General features: G+C 36.8%; 1 protein-coding gene across 2 annotated transcripts in view; it reads right to left on the bottom strand.

Moving 5' to 3' along the window:
• Window positions 1–17144, bottom strand: part of LOC148954332 (uncharacterized) — a 149189-nt gene that overhangs the window by 56795 nt on the left and 75250 nt on the right. For both annotated transcript variants that reach the window (XM_089087035.1, XM_089087034.1), the window contains exon 4: window positions 4026–4132. In XM_089087035.1, the coding sequence (XP_088943161.1) occupies window positions 4026–4132 (107 nt within the window). The remainder of the gene's footprint in view (window positions 1–4025; window positions 4133–17144) is intronic.

Raw genomic sequence — 17144 nt, 5'->3', positions numbered from 1 at the left:
AAATGGTCTTTGAAAAGTATTTCTTGGTGTTGAGGTATCCAAAAAGCTGTAAAGTATTGTTGTGGGTGAAAAAGATAAGTACTTCAAGTTGGAAAAAGGGTTTAGGAGGGAGATTAAGAAAGTAACTTGCTCTGAAATGGTCTTTGAAAAGTATTTCTTGGTGTTGAGGTATCCAAAAAGCTGTAGAGTATAGTTGTGGTGAAAAAGATAAGTACTTCAAGTTGGAAAATGGGTTTAGTAGGGACATTAAGAAAGTAACTTGCTCTGAAATGGTCTTTGAAATGTATTTCTTGGTGTTGAGGTATCCTAAAAGCTGTAAAGTATAGTTGTGGGTGAAAAAAGATAAGTACTTCAAGTTGGAAAATGGGTTTAGGATGGTCATTAAGAAAGTAACTTGCTCTGAAATGGTCTTTGAAAAGTATTTCTTGGTGTTGAGGTATCCAAAAAGCTGTAAAGTATAGTTGTGGGTGAAAAGATAAGTACTTCAATTTGGAAAATGTGTTTATGAGGGTCATTGAGAATGTAACTATCTCTTTTATTGTATTTTTATAGTATTTATTTGTGTTGAGGTATCCAAAAAGCTGTAAAGTATAGTTGTGGGTGAAAAAGATAAGTACTTCAAATTAGAAAATGGGTTTAGGTTGAACATTAAGAAAGGAAATTGCTCTGAAAAGGTATAATAAAGCCACAAAAAAGTATTAAAAATGGAGAGGGGACTCTTTGGGGGGCTCGGAGAGGGCGTTTGGGGATCCGGGGGCCCTTGAGGGCTGGGTGGTGCTTTGGGCACCCGTGGGACCTTTGGGGACCGGGGGAGGGCCTTTGGGGGCCCGGGGAGGGCCTTTGGGGACCGGGGGAGGGCCTTGGGGGTCGGGGGGCCCTTTGGGATCCTGGGGGACCTTTGAGGACCGGAGGCGGGTATATGGGGGCCCAGGGAGGGTTTGGGGGGTGCTGGGGGGCCCTCGAGCGCCGTTTGGTCGTTTGGGAGCCCAGTGGATCTTTGGGGACCGGAGGTGAGTCTTGGGGAGTCTGAGGGCCCTTTGGGAGCTCGGGAGACCTTTGAAGATCGGGGGCTTCCTTGGGGGTCGGGGTAGGGGGATTGGGACCCTTTGGGGTTGGGTTAGGGGGATCGGAACCCTTTGGGGTCGGGGTAGGGGACCTCACGACACTGTTCAAATGGAACTTGTGTATTATAACGACCACAGAGTTTTACCCTCAAATTCTCTTCTAAAACCTTTTCTAAAATCATCCTTTAAAATTTCTCTAACTGTTTCACCAAAATAAAACCATGTAATGCCTAAAACAGTTTCACCCAAATAATCCCTAAACGCGATTTCAGCGAGTTCCTTTTGTTTTTGGTATCTCTGTGCTTTCACATTTGAAATTACAATGAAACCCTTTCGCGCACGAATCTCTTCATCGCTAAGATCAAAACATTCACTCGGAAACAATTCTCTTTAGAAACAACAAATTAATTCCCCTATCTTGAATCAATAATTTACCTTAGAAACAACAAGTTATTTCCCCTTTCTTGTCAATCAATCAATCATGACATCATTTGTCATGTGTGATCTAAACTTTGCCCCGGAAACAATTCTGGTCGAACTCCAAAGACATTAATTAACTTGACGTCATCTGTCACGTGTGATCTAAACTTTGTCCCGGAAACAATTCTGGTCGAACTCCAAAGACATTAATTAACTTGACGTCATCTGTCAGACATTAATTAACTTCCCCGGAAACAATTCCAGGATCATAACATTATATATATATATATATATATATATATATATATATATATATATATATATATATATATATTATATATATATAACGTTATATATATATATATATATATATATATATATATATATATATATATACATATAACCCGAATTTTCCTAGTGATCGTGAGTTCCGTTCAAGGCCCCCGAAATGTTGATACTCCTTCCGAAATGTAAAAAGTACAATGCTATTTGAAAAAGTTTAGCTAAATATATTTTGCGTTTTTGAAACTTCTTTCCCCTCCATAATGTTAAGTCCCCCTTCACATTCCATTGCTTCCTACCGTGGATACTTATTAGAAAAGATCTGACTTATGGGAGAGAGTTTTGAGACTGGGGATGCTGATCTTTCGTCAATAAAATGAGAACTCTACCTGACATATCCGGGTTCTGTGATTCGCCGCGCTAAATGTTCAGTATAGAAATTATGGTAACTGTATATAATTTATATGGGTTATATGTTATTATATGAGTTTTACTATTCTGTCTTTGCTTTTTTTATTTTTAGTGAAAACAATTACGTTTAGAGATTACATAAATTCACTAGATTTGTTTTGCTACGTGTGCGGCTATCTCACAAACAAAGCCCTCTGGAAGACATTCACATCACTCCCGAGGAGAGCATATGAACTATAGTTTGATTCGAAGTTTGACTCTGGTAAGTTGTGTGCACCACAATTCCCCTGTTTGACATGCGTATGCAATTTACGGGGTTGGATAAGGAAGGTGAAGAAGAACAACCATCTGGCATTCGGAGTTCCTATGATATTGCGTAAGTCATACTCATACAAAGCTCGTGCATCTGTGAAGTACAAGGCCGTGGGGGGGGGGAGGGGTACCTGGTTTGAACCCCCCCCCCCCAGAAATTTTTGACCGAGTTGAAAATTAGTCTAAAAAATACCTGTAAAGACAAAACCTTACCAAAAAAAATATGCTCCCACACTAAATCCTGTTGCATTTTGTGGGTTAACGGTTCTGATCAGCTTACGCAATTAGGTAACCGTAGGTAGCCCCATGTTCACCTGACCTGGCATAGTAAATTAGGGTTAATAATATGTGCTCTGATCAGCCTACGCAATTAGGTAACCCCAGGTTCACATGACATTGCATAGTAAATTAGGGTTAAGAATATGCGCTCTGACCAGCTTACGCAATTAGGTAACCCCATATTCATCTGACGTTGCATAGTAAATTAGGATTAATGGGCGCTCGAGGTATGGTATAAGAGAGTGCAGGATTGTCAGTTCAGTTCAGTTCAATTTCGGACTTGGCTAAGAGAAGAGCGATTTTCAACATGAAGAGGAAGTGTGACATTACGTCGTTTTTTGCGCCCAAGCGGACCAGGGATGTTTCTGACAGTGGCATTAGTGAGACGTCTGCGGAGCATTCATCTACATCTGTGGATCTGAAGGGCACTGGAGCCATCGTTGAAGCTTCTGAATCACGCACACTGGAACCAACCACGACGCAACACGCACTTGCACCAACCCAGTCGTGGTTTGCAAATTACATCGGTCGGTTTTTCAACCAATCAACCAGTCTCGAATAAAATTCTAAAATTCGTTTGCTGAAGAGCCCTTGGACTCCAGATGTTTCCTATATTTTTCCAGTATCCGAACCACCTTCTTTCTGTGGCCGGAAATGCCACATATTTTTCTCCCATCATCCAGAATGGATGGAATATTTAGATACTTCACTGAAGTATCTAAATATTCCCTCAGTTTCAATGCCAATTTCAAATGATCTTCTGACTTGTCCAATACCAACACCACCTACAGAATTCAGACTAGCTGAAAGAACGCGACAAGAAAGTTCTCCATCTTTGAGCAACAACACATAACCTCTCTACCATCCTTGGGAACATATTTAGTTGATTAAAAATGATGATCCTTATGACGTTGCATGGGACCTGGCACTAACAAAAGGCCAAGCTGAAATACTAGCTGAAATGCTATGTTAAAGTATGAAATAATTTAATTCGAAATCACCAAGCATAAGAACTTCACAATTTTGACTCAGACACAAGGAACTAGTGTAGCTCTTTGCTTTAAGATTGTCACAAAGTTCTTTACAAATGTCTTTGCTTTACCGTTTTTTGTTGAATGCTATGTAATATTTGTCCAATCCAGATGATTTCGGTCAGGTTATTTAATTTAGGTAATCAAGTGATAATTAGGATAACAAAAAGTTTGTTTAGTGAATGTTAGAAAATAAGAACAATGTAAAACGTTTGATCCAACATACCAAAAAGTCCTCTTCTGCTGTTTCCAGTTTTCCAATAACTTCATAATGAATATGACAAGGCGTACACCTTTTCCAGTAAGGAACCCAGTGGGAATCATATCCTTGACCTATGACATAAGAAAATACAAATACTAATCTGCCATAAACCCATATCAACTTGTCTAGATAGAGAGCACTGTAGATAAATTTAACTCTATCTACATTTATATCTATGTACAGTGAGATAGAGATATGTACGTGTATGTGCGGGAAAGAGAGAGAGAGAGAACTTCAGGAGAGTTAAAGAGGAAGGGGGAGATAGAAAGAGAGAAAAGGAAGAGGGGGAGAGAGATAGAGATAAAAAAGAGAGAAATGAAAAAAGAGGAGGGGAGAGGTAGAGAGACCGCGCAAATTAACGCGAATCTTAAGTAAGTTCATAAACAAAAATTTTTCTAGACCCTTTCTTTACAGGAGCTGCAGAAATTTTTGGTACACTGAAAAACAATGTATAAGTATGTGTTACGAAAGAAATTCTCACTACCTATTTCACAACCACAATTTTATATACAGAAATTAAGCAAATAAAAAAAATCCAGCAATTTTAGTATGGTTCTAAAACAGCTCATTTTACGTATCGTATAAAACGAGCATAACTTTTGAAGAGCTTACCGCACTTGGATTCATTTGTATTCAGTAATCAAATTTAATTCGATAAGGGCATTGTTTCCATAATTTTAATAAATTCCAGATATGTAAAGTCTGGGTTTTGAATAAAGAAACACCCCAGGGTCAATTATATCTTCTACTTTCCCCCCAAGAATCTAAGTGGTAATTCAAGAAACCGCAACTTTCAGCAGTAATTTTTTTCGCGCTATTGACTGCAAAATCTTGGTAATATTCCTAAATTACTTTAAAGTAATCTTTAAAGTAATTACTTTACAGTGGTCAGGTAGTAATCTTGTTTCTGATTTTTAGTCAGGAAAACGCCGATTCAGTTTTTGAAATTGGAAGAATGACAAAAACTAAACATAATAAAAAATACACAATCCAACGGAATATACAAGCAAAACCAAAACAGAACACACAACCAAACGGGGTATCTCAATAGTAGTGAGGCTTTACTACTTTTAATGGGGCCCATAGCCACTACTCCTTTCTTAAATTAGTGTTTTAACGGCGCAAAAAGAAGGTTTAACGGCGCATCCCTGTTTCCGTGACCATATGACGCAAATGTGTTTCTAGCTGACAAAACTCCCGGAATTCCACGTGTCCCATTATTTTTTTATATGAGTAATTGGAGTGTGGTCGGGATAATACACAACTAGCAATAAATGGAATCCCTTGCAATGAGGTCACCTTTTTCCAGGTGGCAAGATTCCCACGGCAAACCCACGCCATTTAAACGGTCAGATAGGGATATTAGCAAGACATTTTAAGGGGTCAGATAGGGAGTCTATAAGTGGAGCTACTAGCCCCTCAAGCTTTCAAACCTGTGTAATGCGGCTCCTGTTTCCAGGTGGTCTATTAAAGGGAAAACAGCTAGAAAGATTCTGATGACACACCCCCTTGCGCTCCAATGAGTTCACACGACTTACCCTGTTTTAAACGGTCAGTTGTAATATGGATGACCCAATTTTATGTAACCTTGCGACAGGACCCATGGGGAATCCCCGCTTGTAACTTAACAACAGCACAAACCTTACAAAATGAAGCTTCACATATCTTATGTAAGGACGACGCACTTCTTACGTAATGACAGCGTACACACATCATTGTCACATAATACTTTTTTTGGCATTCTATTTTTTGCCGAAAAATTCAACGCGTTTTTTTTCTTTCTTTTATCTTAATGGCGTTGCAGACTTTATGCAAGGTCAGCACACATGTTGCGTAATGACGGCCCACATTTTGCGTAATAACAGCACAACCATCACTGTCACATATTACTTTTTTGACATTTTATTTTTTAGCCTAAACTTACAAAGCGTTGTTTTTTTTTTCTTTGACCATGCTAGGACTCGAAACGTCAATTTCCTTCCAATGGAACAACGCTCCAAGCAGCAGGACTAAACTACTATTTCCAGTATTTTGTCCAATCCAATGTATTCCAAATATAATCTTTTACAGGCAAGAAGATTTCCAATTTGTCGCACACGCTAGAACAGCGTGTTTACTGCCAAAATTTGGTACTCAGTCGGAAAACATTTATTTCCAGAAATTATACCTCTTCATTCAGTAATACTTTTTAGGGAGTGATGCCAAATAATATTGTTGATTGTTCCAAATTTATTTTTAGCGATAAAAGATAGAAAGATAGATTAAGCTTAAGGATTATTGTAAATAAAATTTTTATTAATTCGAACAAATTTACAACAATATTAAAACAAAGAAAAAGTAGTTAGAAAAACACACAAACAAAAAATAAAACGTGAAAAAAGGCTTCTAAAGGATCGTAATATAGGCAGAAAGAACAGTGTATTGTAGAAAGGCGGGGGGGGGGGTCCTAGAAAACATTTTTATATGGGAAAGATTGATACAAGAGTTAAATTTAAGCCATATTAAGAGCTTTCGACGAAAATGCTGCCCGATTTCATTGAGCCAAGACTATGAATATTTCACAACATTGTGACAATACACGAGTTTTATGTAACATCGCGACAGGACCCATGGGGAATCCCCGCTTGTAACTTAACAACAGCACAAACCTTACAAAATGAAGCTTCACATATCTTATGTAAGGACGACGCACTTCTTACGTAATGACAGTGCACACATCACTGTCACATATTACTTTTTTGGCATTCTATTTTTTGCCGAAACATTCAACGCGTTTTTTTTCTTTCTTTTATCTTAATTGCGTTGCAAACTTTATGTAAGGTCAGCACACATGTTGCGTAATGACGGCCCACATTTTGCGTAATGACAGCGCAACCATCACTGTCACATATTACTTTTTTGGCATTTTATTTTACAGCCTAAACTTACAAAGTATTATTTTTTTTTCTTTGACCATGCTAGGACTCGAAACGTCAATTTCCTTCCAATGGAACAACGCTCCAAGCAACAGGACTAAACTGCTATTTCCAGTATTTTGTCCAATCCAATACATTCTAAATATAATCTTTTACAGGCAAGAAGATTTCCAATTTGTCGCACACGCTATAACAGCGTGTTTACTGCCAAAATTTGACACGCTGTCGGAAACATTTATTTCCAGAAATTACACGTCTTAATTAAGTAATAGTTTTTAGGGAGAGATGTAAAATAATATTGTTGATTGTTCTAAATTTATTTTTAGCGATAAAAGATAGAAGAGGTGCTTAAATTGTGCAAACATCTATGTATTAGAGACGCATCCTAAACAACATATCTTAAGGATTAAGCTTATTGTAAATAAAAGTTTTATTAATTCGAACAAATTTACAACAATATTAAAACAAAGAAAAAGTAGTTAGAAAAACACAACAAACAAAAAATAAAACGTGAAAAAAGGCTTCTAAAGGATCGTAATATAGGCAGAAAGAACAGTGTATTGTAGAAAGGCGGGGGGGGGGTCCTATAAATCGTTTTTAGATGGGAAAGATTGATACAAGAGTTAAATTTAAGCCATATAAAGAGCTTTTGACGAAAATGCTGCCCGATTTCATTGAGCCAAGACTATGAATATTTCACAACATTGTGACAATACACGAGTTTTATGTAACATCGCGACAGGACCCATGGGGAATCCCCGCTTGTAACTTAACAACAGCACAAACCTTACAAAATGAAGCTTCACATATCTTATGTAAGGACGACGCACTTCTTACGTAATGACAGTGCACACATCACTGTCACATATTACTTTTTTGGCATTCTATTTTTTGCCGAAAAATTCAACGCGTTTTTTTTCTTTCTTTTATCTTAATGGCGTTGCAGACTTTATGCAAGGTCAGCACACATGTTGCGTAATGACGGCCCACATTTTGCGTAATGACAGCGCAACCATCACTGTCACATATTACTTTTTTGGCATTTTATTTTACAGCCTAAACTTACAAAGTATTATTTTTTTTCTTTGACCATGCTAGGACTCGAAACGTCAATTTCCTTCCAATGGAACAACGCTCCAAGCAACAGGACTAAACTGCTATTTCCAGTATTTTGTCCAATCCAATACATTCTAAATATAATCTTTTACAGGCAAGAAGATTTCCAATTTGTCGCACACGCTATAACAGCGTGTTTACTGCCAAAATTTGACACGCTGTCGGAAACATTTATTTCCAGAAATTACACGTCTTAATTAAGTAATAGTTTTTAGGGAGAGATGTAAAATAATATTGTTGATTGTTCTAAATTTATTTTTAGCGATAAAAGATAGAAGAGGTGCTTAAATTGTGCAAACATCTATGTATTAGAGACGCATCCTAAACAACATATCTTAAGGATTAAGCTTATTGTAAATAAAAGTTTTATTAATTCGAACAAATTTACAACAATATTAAAACAAAGAAAAAGTAGTTAGAAAAACACAACAAACAAAAAATAAAACGTGAAAAAAGGCTTCTAAAGGATTGTAATGTAGGCAAAAAGAACCGTGTATTATAGAAAGGCGGGGGGGGTCCTAGAAATCGTTTTTAGATGGGAAAGATTGATACAAGAGTTAAATTTAAGCCATATAAAGAGCTTTTGACGAAAATGCTGCCCGATTTCATTGAGCCAACACTATGAATATTTCACAACATTGTGACAATACACGACTTATTGAGGTATTTCCGAGATTCCTTAACGAAAGTACAGCATTTCTTTAACAGGGATGTTAGATTTTCAGCCCCTTCCTTCCACGGTAAAATTTTTTTAACGGCTCCACCTGAACTTTTAAGCTGTAGAACATGATACTCCAAGCAAGTAGAACCACAGGAACATTATTTGACTGCCCCCCTGACATCACATCATTACCTAGAAGACATTTTTTCAGACGTTTCTTGTTAAAATTTATACTTCAATCGGGTGATTCAAGTTTTTCTGGAGCCTGGGCTTTCATCATAACCTCCAAAACAATCCACACCACCGTGGCATCAAAGACCTCGCCCTCCGTCATCCACATGGAATCCCCTCTTCCCCTCCTTTAGGAAATTTTCAAGCTCTTCCCACAAGAAATAAGCTCATGAATCTAAATTAAAAAGTGTTTTTACTTGAACAGCGGAACTGGGCATTTTGTTGTCAGAATGTGATATTCAAAGCAATTTACGCCACAGTGTCGCAGTGTCAAATTATATTTCCTATTACTATTATTTCCTGATAATTCCCAGCCCTATGCCACACCATCACGGCATTACACACCTTCCATCCACGCAGAATCCCCCCTCATCACCTCTAGGATATTTTCAACATTTCCACTCCGAAAATAAGCTGGTGAATCTTTCCTAGAGTGTGCTTTCTTTCCTTTTTTAAGCTTTTCTTTCCTAAAGCATGATACTTCATGTAATTCACGCCACAATACTACACTGTAATTACTGTGTGACACCTCTATGACACCCGTCATCAACATTTTAAGCGTCTTCTAACGTTTTGAACACCATCAAAGTATATATTTTCTGTTGCTATTATTTATCAACGATGCCCGGCACTGTGCCCCACTATCAATTAATATCTTTAATAATGATTCTATTAATTACCTTGGCTTGCCTTTTGGCCCAACAATTAAAGCTAAGTGGGAGTTGGTGTTATCGTCTGTACTGGGAAAGCTTATGGCCTGCTAGTCAGGGTGAAAGGTCTTTTTGATAAAAAAAAAACACTTGCTATAATTTATAATTCAATGTTTGCACCTCATGTATTTTTCATTGTTCCATTTTTGAAGTTTTTAAGTAAATGTGATAAAAAGAGTATCCATGTGTAGTTTTTCCGGTTTTGTAAATATTTCCTTGGAATTCAACTGTGGTTCAAAAATAGGTATATTATTCAAAAATTCGGAATATTTGATATTAATGTTAAAATGGACCAATAATACGACCGATTTCTTAGACGATCTAGAGAAAATAGAATAAAATTTCCCCTTATTTGTCTTGTTTAATGGAAAAATAGTTTTGTCTCCATTGCTTTAATAAAACAGCTTTTTATGCGTTATGTATTATGAGTGTTTATGCGTAATGTTTTATGAGTGTTTTTAGTGTTATGCACTAATGAGCTATCACAGGCTATTTATTATATATTCATGAGCTGTTGAGTATTATGAGCTACTTTTTGTTGTCCTTTTCAGTAGAAATGTAATATTTTATTTTTCAGTTTTCTTTTCATTTATTTCCTATATTCCTCTGTGTACATCTTGTATGTATAGAGGGCATAAATAAATTATTATTATTATTATTATTACTCTGCGACACCCTTTTGACATCAAATCATCATTCCTAAAATATTTTTCAGAAATTCCTTGCTAAAAATTATACTTCGACCCATTGATTCAAGCTTATCGCAACCCAAGCCATTCATGATGCTCTATAAAACATACCGCCACTACGACATTACACGCCTGCCATCCATGTGGCAACCCTCCCGCTTCCCTCACCATCCCTAGGATATTTTCAACCATTTCACTCCAAAAATAGGCTGGTAAATCTAAATTAAACAGTATGTTTTCTGAATAGCAAAAATTCGGCATTTTTTTCCTAGAGCGTGATACTCCAAGCAATGCACGCTACATTACTACACTACAACTACTTTGTGGCATTACTCTGGCACCCGTCATCAATATTTTAATCGTCTTTTAACTTTTGAACACCCTCAATGGATATAATTTATTAGCTATTATTTTTCAACGATTCCTGTTACTCTGCCACACTATTACTACTCTGCGGTACCCCTCTGACATCAAATCACTATTCCTAAGACGTTTCTCGGACATTTCTTATTAAAAGTTATACATTCAACCCATTGATTCAAGTTTTTCACGAGTCAAGCCCATCATGATATCCTTCAAAAAACTCCCACACCATCACGGCTTTATACGCCAGCCATCCATATGACACACCTTTTCATCAGCCCTAGGATATTTTCAACCTTTTTACTCTAAAGATAAGCTTATGAATCTAAATTAAACACTATGCTTTTTTTGTGCAACGGGACTTGATTTTCTTAGAAGTAACAACTTTTTCCATAATACTAACGAAGTTTTTACTTAATACTATCAAATTTCTCTTTGAAGTACTATCTTTCTCCTTAATACTAACAATGTTTTGCTTAATACTATCAAATTCCTCTTGGAAGTAACAGATTTTTTTTTAACAGCAAGAGATTTTTTTTAATAGGAGTAAGTTTTCCGTCAAAGATAACAAATTTCTCCTAGAAGTAAGAATTTCCTGTTGACGCTAACAAGTTTTCTATTAGAAGTAGTAAGTTTTTCTTCACACCAAAAAATTTTTCTTAGAAGTAACAAGTCTTTTCTTAATACTAAAAAGGTTTAACTTAATAGCAGCAAATATTTTCTTACAAGTTACAAATTTCCTTAATACTAACAAAGTATTACTTAATAATATCAAATTTCTCTTAGAAGTAACAGATTTTTTCTTAATAGTAAGAAATTGTTTCTAATAGTAGCAAGTTTTCCGTCAAAGGTAACAAGTTTTACTTAGATGTAACAATTTTCTGTTAATGCTACCAGGTTCACCGTTAGAAGTAGCAAGTTTTTCTTAACACTAACAGATTTTCTCTTCGAAGTAACATCTTTGTCTTTAACACGTACAAACTTTTACTTAATATTATCAAATTTTTCTTGGAAATAACAAGGTTTTTTTCTTAATGTTAACAAGTTTTCTGTGAGAAGTACCAATTTTTTATTAAAACTAGCAAATTTTTTCTTAGAAGCAACAACTTTTTTCCTTAATACTAACAAAGTTTTATGTAATACTAACAAATTTCTTATTAGAAGTATCAACTTTTTCATTAATACTTACAAGGTTTTACTTAATACTATCAAATTTCTCTTGAAAGTAATAGGTTTTTCTTAGTAGTAAGAATTTTTTAATACCGGCAAGTTTTCTGTCAAAGATAACAAGCTTCTCTTAGAAGTAAAAATTTTCTGTTTTACGCTAACAAGCTTTCTGCTAGAAAACTTGTTAACTACATTAAGTTAACTGCGTTTAATTTAGGTTCATTTAATTTAGGTTAGCATGAGTCGTCCTCCTAATCTAAATTAAATGAGCCTATCTTAAACGTAGTTAACGTTTAAGTTAACGTTTAACCCTTATGCCTTCCCAAGGCCAGAACATGATTTACACTTTACTGAAAAAATACAAATCAATGAAAAAACTTGTTAGCATGAAGAGAAAATTGTTACTTCCAAGAGAAATTTGATAGTATTAAATACTAAGGATTACTAAATACTAAGGATAGTATTAAATACATTGGAGAGTGAGAGAGACAAAGACACATGCAAATATATTGATTCAGGCATACACACTGACAGAGACAGGCATTGAGATAGGCAAACATCCACCCAAACACATAAGAAGAGGAAGTGAGGGAGACAAAAACACGTATAAATATATGGATTCTGACATACAAACCGACATAGAGATAGGCAAACACCCGCCCAGACACATAAGCAGAGGAAGTGAGGGAGATAAAAACACACATTAATATATGGATTCAGGCATACAAACCGACAGAGACAGGCACTGAGATAAGCAAACACCCATCCAGACACATAAGCAGAGGAAGTGAGAGAGACAAAAACACATATAAATGTAAGGATTCTGATATACAAAGCAACAATCACAGGCATTGAGATAGGCAAACATCCACCCAGACACATAAGCAGAGGAAGTGAGAGAGACAAAAACACTAATAAATAAATGGATTCTCACATACAAACCGACAAAGACAGACACTGAGATAAGCAAACATCCGCCCAGACACATAGGCCCAGAGAGTGAAAGAGACAAAAAAACACATGCAAATATATAGGTTCAGACATACAAAGCAACAGTGACAGGCATTGAGATAGGCAAACACCCGCCCAGACACATAAGGGGAGAAAGTGAGAGACATAAAAACACATATATATAAATAGATTCTGACATAAAAACCGATAATGACAGGCATTGAGATAGGCAAACTCTCGCTCAGACGTACAGTCATAGTGAGAGAGATATCCAAAAATTTGGGTTGATCTAGGTTCACTTAGAGTGGTGCGCCAATCTAAGTGAACCTACATCAACCCAACTAAGGGTTGCTTTTCAAACTTTTTTCAAAATTTTGAAAAGCGGTGAGGTGCAGCGGCAGCTGCAACCTAGTGAAGAGTTAACAACAGCCCATAGTAACCAAAAGTTAAAAAACGTGTTTTGAAAAAAAACTGCCATGTGAAAAAAATTGCCATGTGACACTGGTTAAGGAATAGTAAATGTTATTTTGGTTCGTCTTAAAAGTAAAAGTTTATTGCGAAAAGAAATTCATGGTGATTTCGAAAAAAACCTGAAACCCCTCAGAAATTACGTCAGATCAAAAGTGTACCATTGGAATCATCATGGTCAAAAACCTTTAATAGGGAAATTACAGTCACTCTCCTTGAAAAACAAGGAAAATCACTTTTTTGCATCGGTAGCACTGATCTATCTCCCTTTTTTCTGTTTTGTTTTTTCACCAGGCATTACAGGTTACATATCATAGGTTACATCATAGAGAGATGCTAAATGGCTTATTCAAAAGTTATTTCTAATATCTACGTGCTTTTTATGAATTCCGCCATCTGCAAGCGCCATATGTAACTAAAATGGTACTTTTTGTGCCATTTCTCAAGGGGCAACACTAGTAGGCTACCAGAACATCGTAAACAGATTTTTTATAGCTCATATAAAAGATATCGCTTATATCTACGTTCTTCCCATGAAATCTACCATCTGCAAGTTCAAAATGGGACTAAAAATCGTACTTTTGGTGTAATGTCTCAAGTGGAAAAGCTGGAGCTATTGAGGTAGCAGAACTTATAAGAGTTATGTTTAATGGCTTATTTGAAGCTATTGCTCATATCTACGTGTTTTTTTTTTTATAAATTCTACCATTCGTAATTGTAGTATAGCACTGAAAACAACCTTTTTTTTGCCACTTCTTAAGTAGAAAGCTTTGAAGTTCAAAACAGGTACTATTGTAACAGTTATGTTCCTGAACTCTTAACGAGAGGCTTAAAAGAACCCTTTCCGTACACTCCCCCTCCCAGCCCCCTTAGTAAATTTCATAGATCTTCTGCTCATCAGTAAGCTACTGAAACATTAGCAGGCTACCACACCATCGTAAATAAATGTTTAATGGCTCATAATGTTTTCAACGAAAAGTTTTTCAACTGAAACTAACGACCAGCATTAAAACTTAAAACAACTATGCATTACTCTGTATCAAGGAGGCACACTTGTGCCTCTATAAAGAGGCGACCCACCACAATGTTAAGCGATTTCAGGTCCTAGAGTTCGCAGAGAGACGGCGGTAATCGCATTTTGTAGCCCAAGCTCAAACTAAGAAACTTGCGAGATTTCATCCTCCACCGACTTTATCTTCATGGGGTAAACTGGGCCGGAGGTTTCGACCCTCGCACCACAGCCCCCCTTTAACGTCGTCCGATTGGGCTGAAATTCAGAGGTTAAGCTTTCCTATGGCCCGGAAGCTTATCCTCGAAATTTCAGCTCAATCCGATTACTACTTCCTTGTTTTCAAAAAAACCAAATATAGCCACTTAAAATTCATTTCTTTTTTTTTCTTAGCCACGCCTACAGGCCACTGTTGGCAACGGATGCGGGTGAATGAGGACTCGTTCGAAGCAGAATTCGACCTTTTAGGGCCTTTTGATATTTTCAGACCGAAACAATTATCCCCCGAATTTACATTTACGAAAAACCTCGTTTTCCTATAATAGCCCATGTTAATTTTTCCCACCACAACCCCCCTTTAACGTTGTCTGATCGGGATGAAATTTAGAGGATAAGCTTTCCTGAGGCCTGGGAAATTATCCTCGCAATTTCAGCTCAATCTGATTACTCCTTCCCTGTTTTCCAAAAAACAAATATCAAGTTTTGTGGGAATTTGCTTTGCGAAAATAGATTCCATCTACTAAAAAACAATTACAATTGTGTCTAATTAGTCCAGCGGTTGATACTTCAGACTGTCAGGCGGAAAACCCGGGTTCGATTCACCGTCAGAGCCAAATTTTTATATGCTGAATTTAAACTTTAAAAAAGAAACTCAGTTTCTTTTTTAAATAAACTGTATAAAAACGTGCAGAAATTATTTGAAAAAAACTAAGTTTTCTAAAGAGTTAAAGAGGCTGAGTTACAAGGTCGAACCTTAAAACGTACAGGGATTAGGAGGCACAGTTGGGGGGCTGTTAAAGAGGCTGAGTCACAAGTTCGAACCTTAAAACGTACAGTGATTAGGAGGTGCAGTTGGGGGGCTGCCGCCCCCAAACCCCCGCGTCTGTGTATGAAAGGGGCTGTTCCCTCCTCTACGCCTCGATATTTACGATAAATTTTGACTTTCTCCTAACTCTTTTTTTAAACAGTAAAAACTTTAGCTTAAAGAGCGAGTCTGTTATTTTATATTTAATTTAAAATTTGTACCTTTTAAGTTTCGACTTTGTACCTCAGGCTTTTTAATTCCTTAGAAAACATAGTTTCTTTAAAATAATAATTACAAAATAATAAGCGTCTGATTGCACAAACTAAACGTCATCTAGGTTTCTTAGACAAAAAACAAAACATATCAGTGTGGACAGAGTTCTGACTGCAAATCCTGAAGACAAAGCTCCCAGAGAGAACACTTTGAGAAGACAATAGTCTTGAAGCTAAGTTTAGGCTAGACTAACACAAGAAATTTTCTTTAGTTGTGATACCTACAAAAGAATAAGCGTCTGATTGCACAAACTAAACTCCATCTAGGTTTCTTGGACAAAAAACAAAAGATATCAGCGTTGATAGAGTTCTGACTGCAAAATCCTGAAAACAAAGCTCCCAGAGAGAACACTTTGAGAAGACAATAGTCTTGAAGCTAAGTTTAGGCTAGACTAACACAAGAACTTTTCTTTAGTTGTGATACTTACAAAAGAATAAAAAATGAAATAACAGGTCTTTTCCCAAATAATCTGTTACAGCTCTCTCTTCAAAGAGAAGATTTAGAAGGACTTCTGAAGCTCAGTATCTGACAAGGCCAACACTAAATGTTGAAAACACGTTTTTTCCCAAATAATCTGGAATACAAACCTCTCTCTTCAGAAAGAGAAGGTTTAGAGGTAGCCTACTTTTGAAACTAAGTTTCTGAATAGTTTTGACATAGGCTAGGAAGTTTTAACAGGTATTTCTAAAAATGCCAGGTAAAGCCAAACAACTAAGGCAAAAGAAGAAAAGTAGGTATGAGGAGAATGTGGAGCAAAAAAGAGAAGAAGGAAGGAGGTACTACAAAAAAAAAGAGAGACAAGAAAGGACGATATTAAGAAAAAATAGTAACGTAGAACAGTAAACGTAGTAAATAGTAAACGTAGAACAAGGTCTTGTCAATGGCTCCATGGGGTATGTCAAAGGTTTCAAGATGTCAGCAGCCAATATGGCTGTATGAGTTCAAGTACAATTCGACGGTCAAGACAGAATCGTAGAGATTGAGCGCGAAACAGTTAGATTCAAAGCACTAGAAGAAGTGTACTACACTCGTAAACAATTTCCTCTCACTCTGGCCTACGCCATCACGATTCACAAATCCCAAGGGCTAAGTCTCCAAACTGCACTAGTTGACGCAGGCGATCGCTGCTTTGGGCCAGGCATGATCTATGTAGCTCTCTCGCGAGTCAAAATGAGCGAAGGTCTTCACCTGATCGTTCTTGACAAAACCAAAATTTGTGCAGACACAGAAGCTCTAGTCGAGTACAATAGGCTTCGACAAAAATACCGTCCCCATCTTCCTCAATTCACAATCGTTAAGCCCTTCAAAGTTTCCAAAGGTCCCAAGGCGAAAAAGCAACAATTAAAACGGGATACGACCACAACTATTGGTACAGATAAACCGCCTAAAAATTCCAAATCATCTGCATTCAAAGATAATCGAAGGTCTCGCTCAGCTTCTGGTGTGAAAGCGGAACCCACAAACGCTGACAGTAAGAAAAAAGCCAACACCAAGAGACTAAACACT

Source organism: Artemia sp. Qi Xiang Cuo, chromosome 3 (assembly GCF_049724085.1).
Source record: "Artemia sp. Qi Xiang Cuo chromosome 3, ASM4972408v1, whole genome shotgun sequence".
Taxonomy (NCBI): domain Eukaryota; kingdom Metazoa; phylum Arthropoda; class Branchiopoda; order Anostraca; family Artemiidae; genus Artemia; species Artemia sp. Qi Xiang Cuo.
Note: the sequence above shows the minus strand (reverse complement) of the source record. Positions and strands in the feature narration are given on the sequence as shown.